The 22,384-nt window shown below is 63.5% G+C and overlaps 2 protein-coding genes across 2 annotated transcripts; both read right to left on the reverse strand.

The window, feature by feature from the left end:
- Nucleotides 1-3,836: 3,836 nt before the first annotated feature.
- On the reverse strand, nt 3,837-4,978 carry HEXIM1 (HEXIM P-TEFb complex subunit 1). The gene has a single exon (XM_054176866.1). It carries the CDS (start codon nt 4,763-4,765, stop codon nt 3,851-3,853), a length of 915 nt encoding a protein of 304 aa, XP_054032841.1. The 5' UTR covers nt 4,766-4,978; the 3' UTR covers nt 3,837-3,850.
- A 1,902-nt stretch (nt 4,979-6,880) lies between these two features.
- ACBD4 (acyl-CoA binding domain containing 4) lies at nt 6,881-15,208 on the reverse strand. The gene is made up of 10 exons (XM_054176628.1): nt 15,107-15,208; nt 14,864-14,984; nt 14,692-14,776; nt 14,500-14,620; nt 11,716-11,829; nt 10,537-10,646; nt 9,722-9,866; nt 8,329-8,700; nt 7,750-7,913; nt 6,881-7,417 (listed from the first exon to the last, which is right to left on the reverse strand). Exons 1-10 carry the CDS (start codon nt 15,180-15,182, stop codon nt 7,298-7,300), a joined length of 1,428 nt encoding a protein of 475 aa, XP_054032603.1. The 5' UTR covers nt 15,183-15,208; the 3' UTR covers nt 6,881-7,297.
- Between the last annotated feature and the right edge of the window lie 7,176 nt (nt 15,209-22,384).

Consider the following 22,384-nt stretch of genomic DNA (forward strand, 5'->3'; position numbering starts at 1 on the left):
AGGGTGTTTTGTAGGGTGGGAGCAGGAAGGGAGCAAACACAAAGAGCCTGACCCTAACTGGGGTTTGGTTTGTTGCAGATGGACCAAACTCACCCACTCTACCCCCAGCCCTTTGGCCATGGCCTCATCGGGGAGCACCTCCTGGTGTGCAGGACGGGCTGTGCTGCTCTTGTGACACAAGAAGATGGCCAGGATGCCCCCAGCAGCTGGGTAGGTTTGTCCTCAGCACATAAAGCAAAGTGCAGTTGGTGCAGGTTTGGTGGCAGGCAGGACAGGAGCATCACTGGCAGCTCCGAGCCCCTGCTTTGCACAGCCTGGCACATCGAACAGCCAGGACCTCGGGGCTGCTGTGCCAGTCAGTCCTGGCACCTCTCTGCTTCAGCCTTCCCTGTGCTGTGAGGCAGGGCAAAGCTCCACGCCGTTGTCAGAGGGCAGGATTTGGGTTTCGCTTTGCGCCGCCCTTGTGCCCTGAGCAGCTGCTGGGCTGAGCTGCTTCCTATTTTTATTTGCTTGCAGCCAGCAGCATTCTCAGGGCACTGCTCTGCCCTTCCTCTGCCTTGCCCCGTGCCAGAGTGGCCCTAACCACAGCTGGGATGTTCCTGTCCCCTTTTCCCCTGCCTTGGAAGTGTTCAGAGCCAGGTTGGGTGGGGCCTGGAGAGGCCTGGTGCAGCAGGAGGTGTCCCTGCCCATGGCAGGGGGGTTGGAACTGGGTGGTCTTTAAAGTCCCTGCCAAGCTGTGATTCCTTCCTTTCCCCAGGGCAGAAGTGGGAAACCCAAGGGCAGGAACTGTGAAAGCCCTTCAGCCATAAAGCCTCTCCATGCCCAGTGTTTCCAGGGCTGATTGCCACAGAGCTGCCACTGGCAGTGCCCTCCTGAGCCTTTTCCTACCACTTGGCCTCACAACTGGGATAGGCAGGAGCTGGACAGACAGATCCCCACTGCTCAGCCCCACAGCTGGGACAGACAGGGGTTGGGACAGGCAGATCCCCACTGCTCAGCCCCACACCTGGGACAGACAGGGGTTGGGACAGGCAGATCCCCACTGCTCAGCCCCACAGCTGGGACAGACAGGGGTTGGGGCAGGCAGATCCCCACTGCTCAGCCCCACAGCTGGATAGGCAGTGCTGGGCAGGCAGATTGCCCTCAGTGTGGGCCCTGTGCAGCCCATCAGGGAGCTCCCAGGGTGCTGCTGTGCCAGCAGCCTTCCTGGACTCACTGGTGGAGCTGGAACAAAGGCCAGCTGGCTCGAATAAGCCAGGAGAGCCCAAAATGGTGGCAGGCAAGGAAGAGATGTGCTTCAAAGGCTGGGGAGGTGCCTTGTCCTCCAGGGAGGTGCTTGCCCTCAGCCAGTTAGGGCAGCACACTGCCTCCTCGTCAGGAGGGCCTAATTGCTGCCCTCAGATCCCACATCACAGCAGCACTGCCCAACCTTTATCTCTGCTGATCTCCAAGATTTTATTTGTTCCTCTCAAAACAGCTGAGCTGCACTCAAGCCTGGCTCCTCCAGACCAGCTCCAAGCCTGGCTGCAGAGCTCAGGAGGCCCAAGTGGGCCAGGGAGGAGCAGCACAAACAAGCTGCCCCCTGTCCCATTACTGAGCCACTCAGAGGTCCCTGAAATGCCACTGCTCTGTGGATGCAGGAGCTGGGATGAGCCTTTGCAAGGGGGGGGGGGGGGTGTGCAGTTCTTCAGCACCTCCTAAGCAGGCATCAGAGGTAGCCTGGTTGATAAGAAGACTCATTTTCATGGAATAAAGCAGGAGAAGTTGGTGGAGTCAGAGAGAGTTGATTGTTAAGCTGCTTTTGGGGGGGTTGGGGGGGGGTTAAGTTCTCTTTGTTACAGCATTTACAGATAAACGAAATAATGTACTCCTAGGAGTTAAATGTGACAGGTTTGGGGTTAAGTGGATGGAAGCAAACCCTGTTGGGGGCACTAAAGTGGGAGCAGCATCTCTGTGTGACAGCTGCTGTGCTGTCTGACCACGAACATTCCCTTGCATTCAGCCTTTCACAGCAGCCAGGTGCTGGGAGCTGGTACCCGTGGAGTGCAGCCCCCGCTGCCCTCAGACACCTGCAGCTGTCCTGCCCCGCGGGCACACAGAGCAGGAGAGGGCATCTCCGGGGAGCAGGGCCGGGGCCGAACGGGCCGGGCCGGGCCGTCCCAGGCAGTCGGCTCCCGCCGGGCTGGCAGCCTGTGGCCGTGCCGCCGGCCTGGCTCCCGGCGCTGCCTCCCTCCGCAGCCGCACCGAGCGCTGGCTCTCGCCGATGATGTCATGGCACAGGGAAGGGAGCGCGGGCGGCTACCGAGCTCCTGAGCAAGTGGCCCTCCAACAGTTTCTCCTTGCCCTCCCCCCTGGCTGCCAACGGCCGAGGGGCTTGGCCAGGCTCCAGTTAAAAACCTGCCTGATCCCCCTGGCCGAGCCCCTCAGGCTGCCCTGAGCCCCCCGGTGTCACCCCAGCCCACCTGCACTGCCCACCCCGAGCGCAGCAGTGCTGGGGACACCTTTGTCCCCCTCCTCTTCTCGGGCTCACCCTCTTTTGACCCCGAAGCTGTTTTCTTCCCCACCCTGCAGCCCGGGGGGAGGGGGGTGGGGGCTGTTCACCCCACTGCTGCCCTGGCACAAGTTTCATCACCACACTCCCAGCTTGATCCCCTTCAGTTCCTCCAGAGCAGGCTCTGCTCCCCTCATGACTTCCCCTTTGCCTGCTTTCTCCCCCCCCAAAATCCCACAGCTGCTGGAGCTTCTCCTGCTTTTCCTCCTCCTCCTCCTCCTTCCCCTCTCAGGTAGAGCAGCAGCTGAGCCATTGCCTTCCACCCACCCCATCCCTCGTCAGCCATTTCACAGGCCAAGTGCTGACTACCAAAACTTTTCCCTGGGCTGCTCCAAAACTTTGAAGTTTGGGGGTTGGTTGGGTTTTTTTTTCTCCCCCCCCACCCCTTCTCTTTTCACTTGTAGCTAATTTTTGGTTTTAAGGAGGTTTTGTTGTTGTTCACATCTCAGCAAGCTGGCCCAAGCTCCTCCAAACCTAGAAGGGAACCAGAGCTAATCCTGAGCAACATTTTAAGGCCCACAAATAGATTGGGCTTGGGTTTGTTAGTCCCTCAGAGAGGCATTGAGAGGTGGTGCACCGGGAGCTGCTGTCCCTTTCTCCAGGTGGTTTTAACTCCTTTCAGGTCAGGGAGGAGAATTTAGGACTGAAAAAAAAAAAAAGTAAAAGCAGGGTAAAAAACAGAACAAAAAAAGGATTCAGTGAGGAAAAGCAGAGTTAAATGGGGGGAAGAAAGGGTTAAAGGGAGGGAAATAATCATCAACCAAAAAAAAAAGCTTAAATAGAGGAAAAATACAAAGGGTTTAGTGGGCAAACTCCCAACTCATCTTCACCAACCACCACCACAAACCATCGTGGGGAAGACCCCAAAAAAAACTTCTTCCCCTCCTGGAAGCCCTGAAATCTCTCTCTAGAAATCACCACCAAACCCATTCCAGTTAGGAGGAATTACATTTATTAGACCTCTATATTTATTTATTCTTTAATAGTCAGTTTGGGCCAATTTACAGCTTTTTCTGGGGCGTTTTTTGTTTGGTTTAGACAAAATAAAATCGCCTTCCCCCCCCCCCCCCCCCCCCCTAACCATCACAGATACATCAGCCTCCTCCCCTCCCCCCCCCCCCCCCAGCTCCCCGCCACCCGCCATCCCACCCCCCACCCCCCGGGGACCTCCCCGCTCCCCAGCTGCTTTATTCCCGTTAAAAAGGGTCCGCGGCGCCTCTGTACAGCTGTATAGTGTCACCCCCACCTCTGTAAAAAGCCACCCCCCCCAAACCCCGTACCCCCCCCAACCCTTCAGGGTCACTCCCCCAGCTCGCAGGGGTCTTTCTCCTGGCCGGACAGGTCCCTCTCCTTCAGCAGCTGCAGGTTCTCGGCTCTCAACCTGTCCACCTCCAGCTCCAGCTGCCGCACCCGCGCCGTCTCCGCCGTTTCCCCCCCGTGTTTTTTGCTCTCCATCCTCAGCCGGTTGTTCTCCTCTTCCATGCGGGAGAGACACTTCTCCAGCTCCAGGTACTCCTTCACCAGCTCCTGCTTGCTCATGTTCTGCAGGCTCTCCACATGGTACCGCTCGTAGGTCTCCGAGAAGTCCCTCTGCAGAAACTCGCTGCCGTCCCCCCCCATCCCGTCGCTGCCCCCGTCCTCGTCCGCCGCCTCCTCCAGGAAATCCTCCTCGCTGGTGTCGTCCGACTTGGCGGCGGCCCGCCGCGGGTACAGCCCCGTTTTGAGGTCGGGCTCCTCCTGGTCGTGGTCCTCCATCAAAAACTGGGTGGTGTTGTAGGGGGCCACCGGCTGCCCCTTGGCGAACATCTCTGCGCGCAGCCTGGACGCGCGGAGGCTCTGCCGCTCGTCGAACTGCTGCTTCTCCTCCCAGGTCAGCTTCGAGTACGGCTTCCAGCGCCGCTTCTTCTTCGACGGCCGGCGGCGGTGCTTCTTCTTCACCGGCAACTCCTCGGTGCGACCCACCGACGACCGGTACCGCGGGCCCAGGCCGGGACGCGCCGCTCCGCCCGCCGACGGCCGCCCCTCGGCGCCGCCCGCCGTCTCTGCTGCCACCGCCTCCTCCGCCCCGGGGGGCGGCAGCTGCCCGGCCTCACCGTCCGCTGCCGGCGCGTCGCCCCGCTCGGGCTCCGGCTGCGGCTCCGGTTCGCCCTGGGGCTCCGGTTCGCCCCGGGGCTCGGGCTCCGGCCCCGGCTCTGCGGGGGCCGCGTCGGCCATGGCTCTCAACTCCGCTCCCTCAGGAACCGGCGCTACTCGCGCCGCATGGGGCCAACCCCCCGCCCGCCCCCTCTCCCGCCGCCCGGGGCCGCGGCCCCTGGGGTCACTGCCACCGGTCGCCGAGGGGTTAACAGCGCCGGGCCCGCCCCCCCGCGCGCATGGCACGCGCCGCCGCCTCCCTCCCACCGGTCCCCGCCCCGCGCCTCAACCCGCCGCCACTGCCGCCTGCTCCCGACTGCCGCTCCCCGCCCGCTCCCCGGCCTTATATCGCCGCGTGCGCCCCGCCCCGCCCCGCGCATGCGTGCTGCCCGCTCCGCCCCGCCGTGCCGTCACCCGCTGCGCCCCGCCTCCGCCGCGCGCCCGCCGCCGCCGCTACCGCTCCCCGTGCGCGGGTGGTGCCGCCCCGCCGCCAATCGGCCAGCGCGGTGGGCGGTCCCATACGGCTGACCCCGCCCCCTCGCCCCTGCAGGGGAGCGGCCGCGATTGGTAATGTTGGACATCACTCTTGGTGCTGCACGGCCAATCCGAAGGGGCTGGGGCGGGCCCGGGCGGTACCACGCGCGGAGGGGCGCCCCCTTGCGACCTTCAGGGCCGAGCCGAGGGCAGCGCCCGGGCACCCCCCCCGCGGCTGGTGTGTGGCACGGCCCGAAAGGAGTCCCCCCCCAGGCCCGGCGGAGTCTCCGGTCCGCGCTGCCACTTCTCGGGCCTCGGCCCAGCCCGGCCATGGGAGGCTGTAACGGGCCGGGCTGGGGCGAGGCCGCGTGGGCCGCGGATGGACGGGAGTGGGGCGAAGAGGGCGGGCGGAGGAATCGCGGGGCTGCGCTGAGTGCGGTGACCGCATCCGTGCGGAGGAAGATGTAAACAAACGCTGATGGAAGAAGTTCCGCCTTAAAGGCGCCGCGGCCCTTGCTGCTGGGCGGTGCGGAGCTGCGCTCCCGGGCGCTGGGTCCGCGAGGGGGTGGGGAGAAATGGGGCGGGGGGGGCGAGGCAGCGCCGCCCGGCCCCGGGGTCTGGTGCTGGCCCCGGTCCTGATCCTGCCACCCCCGCAATGGTCCCCGGGGACACAGGGCTGGGGGCGGGGCTGGGCCATCGGGGAGCCACGAAGGGGGGCAGGGGCCCGCTGCGGGGGGGGGGGGCAGTGAGGGGTCCGGGGGGGCTATGGAGGGTCTGTGCTTAGGGCAGGCCATGGGGAGGGCCACCCGCACAGGGGGCACACTGCCTGGGGGGCTGTGGGGAGCCGTGGGTGGGGATGGCCATTGGCTCACCCCGGGGGGACACCCGGGCGGGGGAGAGGCTTTGGGGGGGATCCAGGTCTGGGGAAGAGAACACGGCTGGGGGGGGGGCACGCAGGAGCCTACTGCTGGGGGTGGGGGCATAAGGAGACCCCCATGGCTCACACTGCCACACACGGCCTGGGGACACACGGGACGTGGCCAGCCCCGGGGGATCCGTGGCCAGGGAGGATGACAGCCCCCGGGAGGGGAGCGGGACGCTGTGTCACCCCCCGTGGCAGCAGCACCGGGCGGGGCCCTGCTCTGTCCCCGGGCACCGGCTGGGCCCTTCGCAGCCACACGGCGGCGAGGCTGGAGGTGTGCGGCCGCCCGGCACCCCCGCGGCCGCACTGCTGGTCCCTGGTGGCGAATGGAGGGGTCCCCGGCAGCCCCCCGCCTCGGGCAGGGAGCTACCACCTGCCCAGGCCAGGGGGATGGGGCCCAGCAGTGCCCCCTGATGACAGCCACTACTGCTGGGTCCCCCGAGGCCGGGCAAGACGAGGTGCTGGCAGCATCAGAGGCCCGGGGCTGCGACGGGTGCTAGGAACCGCCCGTGCCTGTCCCCACCCCCGTACCCACCCCCCCCAGTTCGGGGTGGCACTGCCACCAGCCTCGTGTGGCGCTGGGGAGCCTAAAGATGGGAACAGGAGCCAGGGTGGGAGCGGACTTTGGGGTCTGGGGACAGTGCCCCACGCACCGGGGACCAGGCAGGTGCCCCCATGCCCCTGCTCACCGCGGGCACAAGGGCAGGGTGCCCAGGCTGTGGCAGGGTGTCACAGCTGGTGACAGCTGTCCCCTCCCCGCGGCGGGACACAGCCAGCCGGGCCGGGACTGGAAAGGCAACTTTAATTCAGGCAGGTTTGGATGATCAAGCTCTCCGTGGAACCGGGCTCTGGGGGTAGGGACGGAGGCCGTCCCCTGCCACCAACCCGGTACCGGGAGCGCGGTGCCGGCAGCTCCGTCTGTGCGCAGCAGCGAGGGGATCCCCCGGGATCCCGTCGGGGGCGTGGGGGTGATCCCACGCCCCGATCCCCACGGGCGGCCGGTCCCTTTGCCGTGCCGACAGTGCTGGTGAGACCCTGAGAGTGAGGCTGGCAATCGGCGGTGCGCGGTGGCTTCCCCTCCCCGGGGCTGGGCTCCCTGCCCGCGGCAGCCCCGTGGCCGGGGGAGGCGATGCCCTCGGCGGCCCGGTGGCGCTTCCCCGGCTCGCGTCAAGCAGGATGGGGAAGGAGGGGCGGCGGCGGCAGCAGGAGCGGGGCTGTCACCTCTTCCTGCCCTGCCAGCGCCGCAGCAGCCACTGGGTGATGAAGGGCCAGGTGGCGAGGAAGAGCAGGATGCGCAGGGTGCGGGGGGAGACGGCCAGGGGCCACGGGAGCGCTGCCTGGTGAGGGCACAGAGAGAGAGGTAGCATGGGGAAGGGGGCAAGGAGGACACTGGTGTGACCAAACTGCCCCCACACCTCCCACCGAGAGGAAGGCAGCAGCAGGCCACAGCCACAGCCCGGCAGTCCTTGTGGCATCTCTCATCGTGTGGGGAGCTTGCATCAACACTGCCGCCTCTGGTGCCAGGATGTGCCCCCAGGGATGCCACCTGCCTCCTGCCGAGGGACCCTTGCTCCCCACACTACGCTTCCAGCCTCCAGGAGCTGCCGAGCAGTGCAGGACGGCAGGGCCATGATGCAATCGATGCCACTATGCAGTGCCTCCAACTCACCTGCAGTGCCAGCGCCTGGCCAGGGTCGGCCTCGGTGGTGTCCCCCTGCAAGACAGGAGGGGTTGGGGTGCAGAGGGGGGTGGGCACCCCCCTGCCATACCCTGTGTCCCCGAGAGGGGAGAACGGCAGGAGTGAGAGCTGCTGTGAGAGACCAGGCTGGGACCCTGGGAGCAATGGCAATGAGGACAGCGGCTCCCTGCCCACACCCCAGTTCCCTGCCTGCACCTCAGCTCCCTGCCTGCACCTCAATTCCCTGCCTGCACCCCAGCTCCCTGCCCACACCCCAGCTCCCTGCCTGCACCCCAGCTCCCTGCCCACACCCCAGCTCCCTGCCTGCACCTCAATTCCCTGCCCACACCCCAGCTCCCTGCCTGCACCCCAGCTCCCTGCCTGCACCTCAATTCCCTGCCCACACCCCAGCTCCCTGCCTGCACAATTCCCTGCCCACACCCCAGCTCCTTGCCTGCACCCCAGCTCCCTGCCTGCACCTCAATTCCCTGCCCACCCCCCATCTTGCCTGCACCTTAATTCCCTGCCCACACCCCAGCTCCCTGCCTGCTTCTCAGAGGGGTTCAGAGCAGCACCAGCCCCTGCCCCACTGGGCTGTGTGGGCATCTGGAGGTCTCTCCACACCTGGCCCACCCGGGGCTGACTGCTGGCTGGAACTGGAGCCAAGCCCTGCTGGCCTGGCCCACAGTGAGTCAGGCATCGTGGCCCTGCCAGTCCCTGCATGGCACAGGACAGCATGGCACGGCATGGCACAGCATGGCACGGCGCCTACCTGTGCAGCAGCGAGCACCTCCAGCTGGCTCAGGCGCTCCAGCACCTGCCGCATGTCGTCCTGCAAGGCTCGGATGGTGCCGGCTACGTGGGTGTCCAGCTCCACCAGCAGCCCCTGGCTGAGCTCAGGGCTGCTCCCAGGGCCCTGCTCTGCCCCAGCAGGCCGCAGATCTGTGGGGCACAAAGCCGGGCACCGCTCAGAGGCGGTGGGACGGGCACGGCCCCCGCTGTGCACCTTCACCCGACAGCCAGCAGCGGCGTCTGCCAGGTGCCTGCTCTGCCCCTCGGGCTGCCCGGCTGCCCACGTCCAGCCCGCGGCCCCGGGCGGGGGGCTGTGGGTGACCTCCAGCCCACTGATGTGATGGGTGCGCAGATCACCTCGCTGCACCTGGTGCCAAATGCCAGGCAGGATGCTGTGCCAGGCCCCCGGGCTCGGCAAAGGCCCCAAACCCGCTTGGCAAACACCCACGGCAGCGGCGCTGCCGGTGGCAGCCGGGCACGGCCCCGCCGCCAGCCCCGGGGGCAGCCCGGCCCCACCTCACCGACCTCGTTACAAGTTAACTCCCAAGGTCAAGCAGCCCAGGAGGGTTGGCAGAAACATTAATGGGGGGAAAGATAAAGGGGAGACGAGTGAGCTGTGCCCACGTGAAATGGTGGCACCCTTCCCTCTGCCCTGCGGGCGAGGATGGCAGTGCCACCCCGCAGTAGGAAGTCACCCGGGGCAGCCCCAGAGGGTGGCAGGAGGCTCTTTGTCCTCTCGCTGCCGTGGCACAGTTGCAAGGGCCTGGCTGTCCCCAAACGCACACAGGAGTCCAGAGGCCCCAGGAGCCATGACTCAGCACCACCCAGCGCCCCCCAGCACCACTGGGGTGAGGATGTCGGCAGCAGGGACCACAGGCTGGGCGCAGGGCGCTGGGGATCTGCTCCCCTCACAAGCACCCCCAAATGTAGGCGGTGCAGCAGCACTCCGGGGGCAGACAACGTGGGGGACACGCCCTAGAGCGGTCACCAAACTGCTTGGGGACCAAGAGATGCTGAGGACACCGCTCAGGACTCCCTGCAGCTACTGCCCGACCCACCCCGGGGCGTGGGAGCCCAACCCTGCTCCCCCGGGAGGCTGCTGCGCAGCCCTGCTGCCCGGAGGTGGGGAAGCGCGGCAGGAAGGCAGACAGGAGCCAAACCCTGCACCCACCTCTCTGGGAGCCAGGGGCTGCCAGCCCAGCGCTGCTCCTCCCCTCCTGTCTTCTGCCTTCACCCTGCCCAGCGCCGCGGGGCCTCGGGGGCTCAGGCCCAGGCTGGATGCTGCCGTTTGGGGTCGCAGCCAGGGGCTGCCCAGCCTGTGCGGGCGGAGAGAACGCTCCTGAGATCCTCACTCCCCTCCCCGCGGGCTGCAGGGGCACTGCAGGGGACACCAGGACAGCGAAAGGGCCTCTCCCCCTTGCCCCACAGCGGCAGCTTTGGTGGTGGAGTGTGGGGCCGAATGAAGCCAAACTCCCCCTGGCAGCAGCAGGCGATGCCCGGGTTGGGAGGTGACAGAGCAGAACTCCCCCAGGGGAGCAAGGTGCCCAGGCTTGAGCTGGCAGAAGAGCTCCAGGGAGAAGCCAGGCAGCCAGCAGCATCCTCCCTCCTGCCCACAGCCTCTGCTGAGCCTCGTGTGGCACCTCGAGTGCAGAGTGCTGCCAGTGCCTGCTGAGCTGTCCCAAAGCAGAGAGCAGTGTGAGTGGCAGGGGTGCAAACCAGGTGCCCACACCAGCCCCAGCAGCCCACCAGTGTCCTGGTGGAAAAAGGGGCACCATGGGTGGTGCTGAGACACACTGAGAGGTCCTCAGCCTCCCCTCAATGACGGTGACCAGCTTCCACGGGGGACACAAAGCTCCCATAGGCATTGGGAGTCTGGCAGGCGTGGCAGTGCCACAGTGGGGAGCTGACAACAGAGAGCTCTGCCCATGCAGGGTGGGCACAGCAGGGCTGGCAGCAGGGGCCCAGCATTCCCCAGCCCTCTGTTACCTGCTCAGGCTCCATCTGCTCCAGGGTGTCACAGTACACATCCCCCTCCGAGTCGCTGGTCCCCATGCCCGCCTGGCGTGCCTCGGTGGGCAGTGCCAGCCCCAGCCCACCTGCTGAAGGGAAGCACAGGGCTCAGCTGCAGCCTGCCCCTCTCTGCAGGGCAGCCCTGTGCAGCCACAAGGCAACAGGCTGGCAAGCAGGCAGCACCTGTGTGCACCAGGACAGGCAGGAGAAGGAAGCTGAGGCACAGCCAGGGAAGGAGCTGGCTCTGATGCCACCACCTGGATCATGCCCATTAAGCTAAGGACTGAAGTGCCCCTTCTCCTGCCCACCCTGTGGCAGTGCTCTGTTCATGGGCAGGCACATGCCAGTGTGGTGACACTTGAGGGTGGACTTCTCTGCCCATGTGCCAAGAGCTTGGCAGAGCAAGGAGCCTCTACAACAGGGCTCAGCTCTGGCAGAGAGCAGGCACTGTTCACACCATGCCAACTGCCACCACAGTGCCAGCATGCCCTGGACACAGGCAGGGACACTCCCTGGGTCCCTGCACACTGCCAGCCTGGGTGACATGAGGATGGACACAGCCTGGCCACAGGTGCTGGCTCCAGGACCATGTATGCTCCTCAGGGGACAACTTGGTGGGGGGGGACATCCCCCCAGAGCACCCCACACAGGGCACAGGGGAGCCACATGTGCCCTCCAAGGAGGCACATGGTGCTGGGTGGGCAAGGGAGTGAGAGGCTGACCAAGAAAAACCAGGACCAAGGTGTTTGCCATGGCACAGACAGGGTGGAGTGGGGCTTGGTACCATGGCTCCCAGGGCAATGGAAGGTGTGGATGTGGCTTGAGCTAAGGGAGAACAACTCCAGGAGCACAGACCTCCCAGGAAGATGTCTTCCCAGTCCACAGGGAAACTCCTTTGCCTTCTCACTGTGCCCCTTTGCACAGGGAAGAGCAACACTGAATCAAACCCTCAGGGCTACCCTGGCATCCAGCATGGCACCGAGAGCTCTACCCAGGATAAGCTCCAGCTGGCTGTGACTCAGGCAAGGCCTGCAGCACCAGCAGGGCTGGACCAGAGGTGCCTGAAGCTCTGTAGGCAGATGGAGGCCCAGTCCCACTGCCAGTGCCTCCTCTGCAGGGTCTCTGCTGGGTGCTGGCCACACCAGGGAGACCAACCTGGCCCATGGTGCCCATTCTGCTGCTCCTTGGGCAGGGCATCTCCGGGGGGCTCCGGAGCTGGGCTGCTCCCTGCGTCGTCCTGGCTGGGCTCAGCTGTCTGCTTCTGACTGCCTGCATGGAGGGAAGGGCAGAGAATTAAAGGTGACTCTTGTAGGGTGGGCTCAGCACAGCCTGGGGACATGCAGACACAGGGCCACTGTCCTGCCAGGCTGGCCAGCAGCCTCCAGACACAAGGCAGAGAGAGGTCAGCTCTGTTTGCCAACGGCTGGGAGTCGGTTGGCAGCATCCACCCTGCCCTCTCACTCACCCAGGGGTGGCAAGAGAGGCCCTGTCCCAAGCCCCCTGTGGCAGCAGGCTGAGGGCCAGCAGCTGGGTAAACACCAAGGAGTGACAGGTGACAGCCAGCATCCCCTGGCAGGGCACAAGCAGAGCCCAGTGCAAGAAGCACTGCCTGGGGACAGCCTTGTGTGGGTAATGCATCCTGGCACCACCTGCCAGGGCTTCCAGCAGGCACCAGCGCCCCAGGCAGGGCTCCAACCCTTGCCCACTGCCCTGTGGAGCCCATGGGGTTAAACCCAGCTACGTTTCCAGTGGCCCCCGGGGACTTTGCCCCCTGCTCCTGGCTAGGCAGGAACGTGGCAACCTGCCCTGCCTGTGCCTTGCCAGCACATCCCTGCCTTGCCCAGCACAGCACACCCATGGCTGTGGCACCCCCCCTAGCCCAGCCCAGGTGCCTGAAGCCCTTCAATGTGGGGAACAAGTGCAGCTCTCTTGATAGTGCAGGGCTGCTCAGGGACCATCATGGCTCCATCCCTGTGCCAGGACAAGCCTGGCTCCAACAGCAGAGCCCTGTGCCTGCAGGGCTGGCAGAGCAGCACTGGGCCTGTTTGTAAAGGGCTGAATTGTTGGCTTGCAGTTGCCTCTGACTCTTGGCCTACATGGCTAAGCTGCTGGTGCAAGCTCTGCTGACTGGAGAGCTGCTGGAACTGAGTCATTCACAACTTGGCTACCAAGTGACACCTTGCAGTGTGTTGACCTTGGAAATAATCAAATCCAAAGGTGCTTGGACTCCCTCCTGCAGCACCTCTGGCCCCAGAAGGCTCCCAGCCTGCCACTCTCCTCCCCTGCAGCTTCCTCTTCCTCCCCTGGATCGCCGGTGAGGAAAGCTGCAGCTACACAGAACCTGGAGCTGGGTTAGAGAACCTTAACCACAAATGACTCAACAGCTCCAGACACACAATGGCTTAAACCACTGAAAGGGAGCTTGGAGAAAGCTAGGGAGGAGCTGTTCAGAAGGGCTTGCAGTGATAGGCCAAGGGGCAATGGCTTGGAACCAGAGCAGGGGAGCTTTGGGTTGGACATCAGGAGGAAGTTCTGCACAATGAGGGTGGTGGAACAGTAGCACAGGTAGCCCAGAGAAGTGCTGGAGGCCCCATCCCTGGAGACATTCAAACTTGATGGAGCCCTGAGCAACCTGATCTAGTTGGAGATGACCCTGCTGACTGCAGGGGGTTTGGACAAGATGACCTTTGCAGGTCCCTTCCAACCCACTGCCTTCTACAATTGGATGGAACCACTGCTTTAGGCACCTCGAGCTTGCTCCCTGCCAGCTGTGCCAGTGCCAGAGCCATCTGTAAGTGACACCAGCTCAGGGTGATGCTCCCAAGCAGGTAGCTACCAGGAATTCAGACCCAGCTCTGATGTTCCAGAGCCAGCACGTTCAGCTTGTTTGCCTTTTCAAGGGATTCAGCATCAAAGTGGAGAACAAAAGCGACTGGGCACCACAGGAAGGAGCAGCCAGGCCTCACAGGCAATGTGGTTTTGCTGTCCTTGTTGGAAGCAGGGGGTGAAAGTAGCTGCCAGCTGTGGGACAGATGCCTGGGGACAGGCAGGGAGCAAGGCCATTTGTCAGAGCTCCCCTGACAGGAGCAAAGCACTGGCAGCTTACACAGCCCAGAGCTCACCCACTGCTGAGCTCATCCACTGGAGATGTGGCACAGCCAGCCCTGCAGATGTGCAGCCAGCAGGTTTGCTCTGTAGTGTCTGACACCCTTCTGCACCACCAGGCCCAGCCCTTGGCTCCCTGGGATGTGTCTCACCAAGCACTACCCTGCCCCGGGGTGGGACAGGTCCCCAGCCACCTCCCAGCAGGAGGCTGCAGCCGCAGGCATGGAAAGAGCTGGGGAAGAGGCTTCTCTAACACCAGGTGATCCCAGTAATCCCGTTTCTCAATCCTACTTTCTCCACAGCCACTCTGCTGCACAAACTGGCCAGCCTGTTCCCGTGTTTACATCAGATGACCCAAGCTCCCTGTAGAAGCCTGCCCTGCCCAGAGGTGGGCCAGCGCCAAGAGGAAGCACAGCCTCCCTGCTGCAGCTCTCTGTGGGAGCTGATCCCCTGCTCCCAGCAGAGGGACTCGAGCCAAGAGCTGTTTGGAAGCCACATCTCAAGCTCTTGCCTCAAAGTTTTGCAGCAAGAGAAAGAGCCCAGAGTGAAGCAATGCCTGCAGCACTTGGGGAGACTCTCGTCTGGTGGTGTCCAAACCACCCCCGCCAGCTGCAGCTGCTCCATGGCAGGCAGGCAGAGGGGATGTGGTGCCCAGCCTGTGCCCTGCTCAGCAGGCAGCAGCAGGAGGTGCCCTGGGGAAGAGCAGAGCCCGGAGACGTTGGCTGCACCAGCGCAGAAGCAAGCAGCGACCAGCAGGAGCGATGAGCCCAGAGGAGTGCGGCACGGAGTGAGGGATGCGCCGGGCACAAGCGGGGCACAGCGGCTCCCACTCACCCCCTTTCCTCTTGAAGAAGGACTCGGGGGGCCGGGGCATGTCGTGGATCACCTCGTAGAGCGGCTCAAAGTACCCAAACATCTCCTCGGTGGTCTCGTCCATGGGCACCGTGTCAATGATCTGGGGAGGGATGCAGCTCGCAACACGCAGCACCGAGCGCCCAGCCCACCCGCGCTCCTCCTCCCCGCTACCTTTTGAGCCACCTTCTTCATCTCGGCCACGTAAGCCGCCATCGCCTCCTCCTTGGACATCTTCCCCAGGCTGTGCCAGGCATCCCTGCGGGCGGCGGCAGCCGTGAGGGGGGAGCGCGGGGACGAACCGGCCCCGGAGAGGCCATCCCCACACCCCCGCAAGGCGCCTTACCACTTGTACCGCCCGATGGGGTCCCAGAAGCCGGGCCTCGGGCCCTCGCAGCACCCCGCCGTCGCCTGCTTGTAGTAGCTGTAGAAGCGCAGCATCTCCTCGTAGGAGGGTCGGTACGAACCTGCGACGGGACAAAGCCTCAGCGGGGCCGCGGCAGCTCGCCGGGGCCGCGGCAGCTCGCCGGCCCCGTTCCTGGCCCGGTCCCCGGCCTCGCTCCTGGCCCCGTTCCTGGCCCCCACTCACCGCTCCGGGGCAGCCCTTGGATAACCTGAACAGCGGCGCGGAATTGAGCCCCGCAGCTCGGCTCCTCCGCGTCCATGGCCCCGGCACCGACACCGGCCCCGGTGCGTGTTCCGCTCCGTGGGGGGAGAGCGCTGAGGCCAATCAGCGCCCTCCTTCCACCGACCCCCTCTCATCCTGCCCAATCAGCTCGCCGGAAGGGGCAGCCCCGCCCTTTCCCCGCCCCTTCTCTCCTCACGCACCGTAGCCGATGATGGAACGCGGACCGAGTGCCCCCTGCTGGATGAAGGGCAGAAGCGACGCAGCCTGGAGGGGCCAGGTTCCCCGCACCCGGCGGCGACCTCTTGTGGGCTGCAGGAGGTACTGCAGAGAGTGGGGACCGGCACGGGGCGGGCGGTGACACCGGGGCAGTGACCGTGCGCAGGGACAGTGCACCGGGGATTGTGACCGTGCACCGGGTCCGTGCACTAGGACAGTGAACCAGGACAGTGACAGTGCAGTGGGACGATGCCAGTGCACCGGAACACAGCAAGAGTGAAGTGGGGCAGTACACTGGGGCAGAGACTCTGACCACCGGGGCAGTGACAGTGTACCGGGACCCCTAACCAGGACAGGGAGCCTGTACCAGGAGAGTGCACTGGAACAGGGACTGTACACCCGGCAGCGCCCCAGTGCTGTGGGACATTGCAGCGAGGCACAGGGTGATACAGAGGGACAGCACACGGGGACACTGCACAGGGACACTGCACTGGGACAGCTCATGGGGACAGCACAGTGAGACATTGCACCGCAACAGTGCACTGAGGCCCCGGCCTGGGGAACTGGGATATTGCACTCAGGCACTGCACTGGAACAGTGCCCTGGAACAGTGCCCTGGGACACTGTGACACTGGGGAATGGGACACTGCACTGGGAAACTGCACTGGTGTGCTGGGATGCTGCACTGGGACACTGGGACGTTGCACTGGGACAGTGCCAGCGGGGCACTGTGCAGGAGCACAGCCCTGTTGCATGGGCAGGGGCCAGGCTGCTCAAACCCAGCAGTTCATTATGCTAATTATTATGGAGGTTCGTTGACTGTGCAGGTGAGGGACAGGCAGAGTTTGGGCTCCCCAAGGAGAAGCTTCTTCACCTTTCCTTGAAGGCAGGGTGATGTGGGGTGACATGGGGAGGTAAGGTGCCCTGTTCAATATCTTTATTGATGATCTGGATGAGGGGATTGAGTCAGTCATCAGTGAATCTGCAGATGACACCAAGTTGGGAGCAGGAGTTGATCTGTTAGAGGGCAGGAGAGCTCTGCAGAGGGACCTTGCCAGGCTGGAGAGATGGGCAGAGGCCAACAGGATGGTATCCAACAAGTCAAGTGCTGCACTTTGGCCACAACAACCCCAGGCCACAACAACTACAGGCTGGGGACAGAGTGGCTGAGAGCAGCCAGGCAGAAAGGGACCTGGGGGGAGTGGTGGACAGCAGCTGAACAGGAGCCAGCAGTGTGCCCAGGGAGCCAAGAAGGCCAAGGGCATCCTGGCTTGCAGCAGGAAGAGTGTGGCCAGCAGGAGCAGGGAAGTCCTTGTGCCCTGTGCTCAGCACTGCTGAGGCCACACCTGGAGTCCTGTGTCCAGTTCTGGGCTCCTCAGGTCAGGAAAGAGGTTGAGCTGCTGGAAGGTGTCCAGAGAAGGGCAAGAAAGCTGGGGAGGGGTCTGGGGCACAGCCCTGGGAGGAGAGGCTGAGGGAGCTGGGGTTGCTTAGCCTGCAGAAGAGGAGGCTCAGGGGAGACCTTCTTGCTCTCTGCAACTCCCTGCAGGGAGGCTGTAGCCAGGTGGGGGTTGGGCTCTTCTGCCAGGCAAGCAGCAGCAGAACAAGAGGACACAGTCTCAAGCTGTGCCAGGGGAAGTTTAGGCTGGGTGTTAGGAAGAAATTCTTCCCAGCAAGAGAGATTGGCTATTGGGATGTGCTGCCCAGGGAGGTGGTGGAGTCCCCATCCCTGGAGGTGTTCCAGAGGGGCTTGGATGTGGCACTTGGAGCCATGGTTTAGTTGTCAGGTGTTGGGTGACAGCTTGGACTTGCTGATCTCTGAGGTCTTTTCCAGCCTTATTGATTGATTCTATGATTCTATGCTCTTATAGGGCCTGCTGGGGGTGGCCTGAATCCAGCCCTCTCCCAGGATCCCCCTGGATCCTTCCCTTTCCCGGTGCTGGCTGCTGGGAAGGACACCACAGCAGCTCTCACCAGCCTGTGCCACACTGTCACCCCCCAGCCCCACTCTGCTTCTCCCACACTTGGGAGGATTTCCTTTAATCCCACCTCCAGATCCCGTGGCCAAGCTGGGAGGCACGTCCTCCCCCCGCCAGCCCTCTTCTCCTCATCCCACATTCCCTGGGGGAACAACTTCCCTCCCACCTCCAGATCCCGTGGCCAAGCTGGGAGGCACGTCCTCCCCCCCAGCCCTCTTCTCCTCATCCCACATTCCCTGGGGGAACAACTTCCCTCTGCGTTTCAGCTCGGGCAGCGGTCGCAGCCAAGCCCCGGGAGGCTGCAGCCGGGGCTGTGACTCAGGCGCTGGGGCTGGGCCGTTCCCGGCTGGCCGCCAGCCCCGATCGCGTTCCCGGCCCCGAGCCGTGATTCACGGCACACGTGCTCTGCCATCAGCGGCCGGGAATGCGCAGCTCCGGCTCTCCCCGGCAGCCCTTCCGAGCCCCGGGCAGGCAGGCCGGGGGGGAGGGGGGCAGCTGCAGCCTCCCCTTTTCGCTGTGGGATTTCGCAGAGAGGGGCCGGGAGGGGCTGCGGGGGGGATCCCGCTGGGGCCGATGCATCCCCGGGGGAATGACAGCAGCCGGCAGTGGGCACTGGCAGCACAGGAGGCCAAGGGCAGCCTGGGCTGCACCCGAAGCAGAGCGGCCAGAGATGGAGAGAGAGGATCCTGCCCCTCTGCTCTGCTCTGGGGAGACCTCACCTGCAGGGCTGGGTCCAGCTCTGGAGCCCTCAAGGCAAGAGGGACTTGGCCTCCAGAGGAGGCCACAAGGATGATCAGAGGGCTGCAGAACCTCTGCTGTGGGGACAGGCTGAGGGAGCTGGGGCTGCTCAGCCTGGAGAAGGGAAGGCTGCAGGGAGCCCTCAGAGCTGCAGTTCAGGATCTGCAGGGCAGCTGCAGGCAGGCTGGGGAGGGACTGCTCAGATGGACCTGTGGGGATAGGAGGAGAGGCAATGGCTTGAAACTGGAGCAGGGGAGGTTTAGGCTGGACATCAGGAGGAAGTTCTGCACAGGGAGGCTGGGGAGACCCTGGGACAGGCTGCCCAGGGAGGTGGTGGAGGCTCCAGCCCTGGAGACATTCAAGATGAGACTCGAGGCACCCTGGGCAGCCTGCTCTACTTGGAGGTGTCCCTGGACAAGATGCCCTTTGAGTGTCCCTTCCAGCCTGATGCAATCTATGACTCTGTCCCCAGCCATGCAGCTCCTGCAGGACCAGGAGGCCTTGGAGCAGAGCCCAGCTGGGGGCTGCAAGAGCATTTTTGGGGGTGCTGTGGCTCTGTTCCCTGAGGGTTTTCAGGGCAGGGGCACAGGTTTGGCATGAAGAGGTTCACCCTATGCCACCTTACACCACACAGGAGCTGGCATCACCCCGGGCTGGGATGGCCCTGGGGAAGAGTCCTTGTGTCCCCACACCCCCCAGAGGATTCATGGAGGGTTGTAATCCCTGCCAAACAGCCAAGGGGCTGCCCAGATGTCACCTGAGCTGTCCAGATGTTGCATGGGTCACACAAGTCTTGAACTGCAGCACCTAAGTATTGCCCCAGGGTGCCCAGGTGTCAGTTAGGATGCCCAGATGTTGCTCCAGGATAACCACAGACCACTCAGGCTGCCCAGGTGTCAGTTAGGATGCCCAGATGTTGCTCCAGGATAACCACAGACCACTCAGGCTGCCCAGGTGTCAGTTAGGATGCCCAGATGTTGCTCCAGGATTACCACAGACCACTCAGGCTGCCCAGGTGTCAGTTAGGATGCCCAGATGTTGCTCCAGGATAACCACAGACCACTCAGGCTGCCCAGGTGTCAGTTAGGATGCCCAGATGTTGCTCCAGGATAACCACAGACCACTCAGGGTGCCCAGGTGTCAGTTAGGATGCCCAGATGTTGCTCCAGGATTACCACAGACCACTCAGGCTGCCCAGGTGTCAGTTAGGATGCCCAGATGTTGCTCCAGGATTACCACAGACCACTCAGGCTGCCCAGGTGTCAGTTAGGATGCCCAGATGTTGCTCCAGGATTACCACAGACCACTCAGGCTGCCCAGATGTTGCTCCAGGACACTCCACTACCATCCAGAATGCCCAGATGATACCCTAGGGCTCCAGGTGTTGCTCTGTATGTCTCTGTGTTGCTTCAGGTGCCAAGCTGTTGCTCCATGGGACTCAGATATCATCCAAGATGCCCAGCTGTCACCCCAGGGTGCCCAGCTGTTGCCATGGGCTCCCTGCACATACAGATCTTGCTCCACAGTAACCAAAGACCAGATGTTGACTTGGGTGTCCAGATGTGCTCCCAGGGCACTCAGGTATCAGCCAAGATGCTCAGGGCATTGCCACAGGAGCCCTGACACTGCCCTGCCTGTGCAGATGTTGCTCCAGAATCACAAGAGATCACACAGTATGCCCAGATGTTGCCTCAGGGGCTGCTCCAGGATACTCAGATATGACTCAGGATGCCCAGAAGCTGCTCTAGGTTGCCCAGACGTTGCCCTAGATGCCCAGGCACTGCCCCAGGATAGTCAAGTATCCCTTAGCATACTCAGATATCATGAGGGGTGCCCAGATGTTGCCCTAAGACACTCAAGTATCACACAGGGTGCCCACTAGCTGCCCCAGGGTGCCCAGATGCTGCCCTAAGTGCACAGAAGTTGCCCCAGGATACTCAGGTACCATCCAGGATGCTCAGATGCCACCAAGGGTGCCCACACTTGACCCAGAGTGCCCAGATGTTGCCCTAGGCATTCAGATATTACTCCAGGTTGCTCCAGTACCACCCAAGGTGCCCAGTAGTTGCCCCAGGGTGCCCCAATCTTGCCCTAGGATGCCTGTATATTGTCCCAGCCATCCAGATGCTACCAGAGGTTACTCCAGTATCACCCAAAGTGCCCAGAAGTTGGCCCTGGGTGCCCCAATCTTGCCCTCGGGTGCCCACATGCTGCTGCAGGCAGCCAGATGTTGCCCCAGGACACTCTGGTATCACCCAGGGTGCTCAGATGTCACCAGATGTGCCCCCACATTGCCCTACATGTTGCCCTAGGCATCCAGATGTTATTCCAGGTTGCTCCAGCATCACTCAAGGTGCCCAGAAGTTGCCCCTGGGTGCCCCAATCTTGCCCTGGGGTGCCCCAGTCTTGCCCTCGGGTGCCCACATGCTGCTGCAGGCATCCAGATGTTGCCCCAGGACACTCTGGTATCACCCAGGAGCCCAATCATTGCTTCAGGTTGGGTGTGGCAGCCGTTGGCAGTGCCAGGGCAGTGCCCCAGCCCCGGGGGAAGTCACTGCCTGCAGTGGTGGTTTCCTCTCCCCCTGCTGCATCTCCTGGTCCCATGGCCAGCCCTGGGGTGGCCTCCCTGTCTCTGTGGCCACCATGGCCTGTGGCCATGCTGCATGGTGGGACAATAGCTCCTGTGGCACAGCTGTGGCCACGCTGCAGGCTGGGCATCACAGCCTGGCTCTGCCACCCCTCCATCAGCTGGGACCCCAGAGCAGGGGCAGGGTGGGGATTCCTCTATTGATTCCCAATCCCACCAGGGAGTGGAGGCTGTGGGATCAGAGGCTCACAGAATGTTGAAGGTTGGAAAGGACCTCCAGAGATCATCAAGTCCAACCCTCTGCCAGAGCAGGAGCACAGAACCCAGCACAGGTCCCACAGGAACACATCCAGGCAGGGCTGGGAAGGCTCCAGAGCAGGAGACTCCACAACCTCTCTGGGCAGCCTGCTCCAGGCCTCTGGGAGCCTCACAGTGCAGAAGTTCCTCCTCATGCTGAGCTGGAACCTCCTGTGCTGGAGCTTCCATCCATTGCCCCTTGGCCTGTCCCAGGGCACAGTGAGCAGAGCCTGGCCCTGGCCCTCCCTCCTGACCCCCAGCCCTCAGCTATTGATAGCCATTGATCAGATCCCTCTCAGCCTTCTCCTCTCCAGACTGAACACCCCCAGGGCTCTCAGCCTCTCCTCCCCAGGCAGTGCTGCAGTCCCTTCAGCATCCTTGCAGCCTCCCCTGGCCTCTCTCCAGCAGATCCCTGTCCCTCCTGAGCTGGGCAGCCCAGAGCTGGATGCAATACTCCAGGTGAGGTCTCAGCAGGGCAGAGTAGAGGGGGAGGAAAACCTCCCTGGCTCTGCTGGCCACACTCCTCTGAGTGCAGCCCAGGACCCCAGTGGCCTTCTTGGCCCCCAGGGCACATTGCTGACCCATGGAGAAGCTGTTATCCACCAGCACTCCCAGCTCCTTCTCCCCAGGGCTGCTCTCCAGCAGATCCCCTCCCAACCTGTGCTGCTGCAGTTTGTTCTTCCTGCCCAAGGGCAAGGTTGGAATGTGTGAAAAAGGAGGGATTTGGGGTACAGTTGTGCACAAGGTCCCCTGGGCACGTGAGCAGGCACAGCTGGACAGCTGTGTGTGGAGCTGCACACATACACAGAGGTGTGCACAGCTGCACATGGCTGGGAGCTTGTGCAGAGATGTGGCTGCACACACACAGAGGCTCAACAGGGCCAGGGGCTGGGTCCTGCACTTGGGCCACAACAGCCCCAGGAAGGCTCCAGGCTGGGGGCAGAGTGGCTGCAAACTGCCCAGCAGAAAAGGCCCTGGGGGTGCTGGGTGCCAGCAGCTGGAGCTCAGGCAGCAGTGCCCAGGGGGCCAAGGAGGCCTCCAGCAGCCTGGGCTGGGGCAGCAGGAGCAGGGCAGGGATTGTGCCCCTGGGCTGGGCACTGGGGAGGCCACAACTTGAATCCTGCCTTCAGTTTTGGGCCTCTCACTGCAAGAAGGACATTGAGAGGCTGGAGCAGGGCCAGAGAAGGGCAGCAGAGCTGGGGAAGGGTCTGGAGAGCAGGGCTGGGGAGGAGCAGCTGAGGGAGCTGGGGGTGGTTAGCCTGGAGAAGAGGAAGCTGAGGGAGACCTCCTTGCCCTTTACTGCTCCCTGAGAGGAGGCTGCAGCCAGGTGGGGGTTGGGCTCTGCTCCCCAGTCTCAGGGGATAGAAGGAGAGGAACTGACCTGAAACTGTGCCAGGGGAGGCTCAGGTTGGAGATGAGGAAAAA

This window comes from Dryobates pubescens, chromosome 36 (genome assembly GCF_014839835.1).
Source record: "Dryobates pubescens isolate bDryPub1 chromosome 36, bDryPub1.pri, whole genome shotgun sequence".
NCBI lineage: Eukaryota > Metazoa > Chordata > Aves > Piciformes > Picidae > Dryobates > Dryobates pubescens.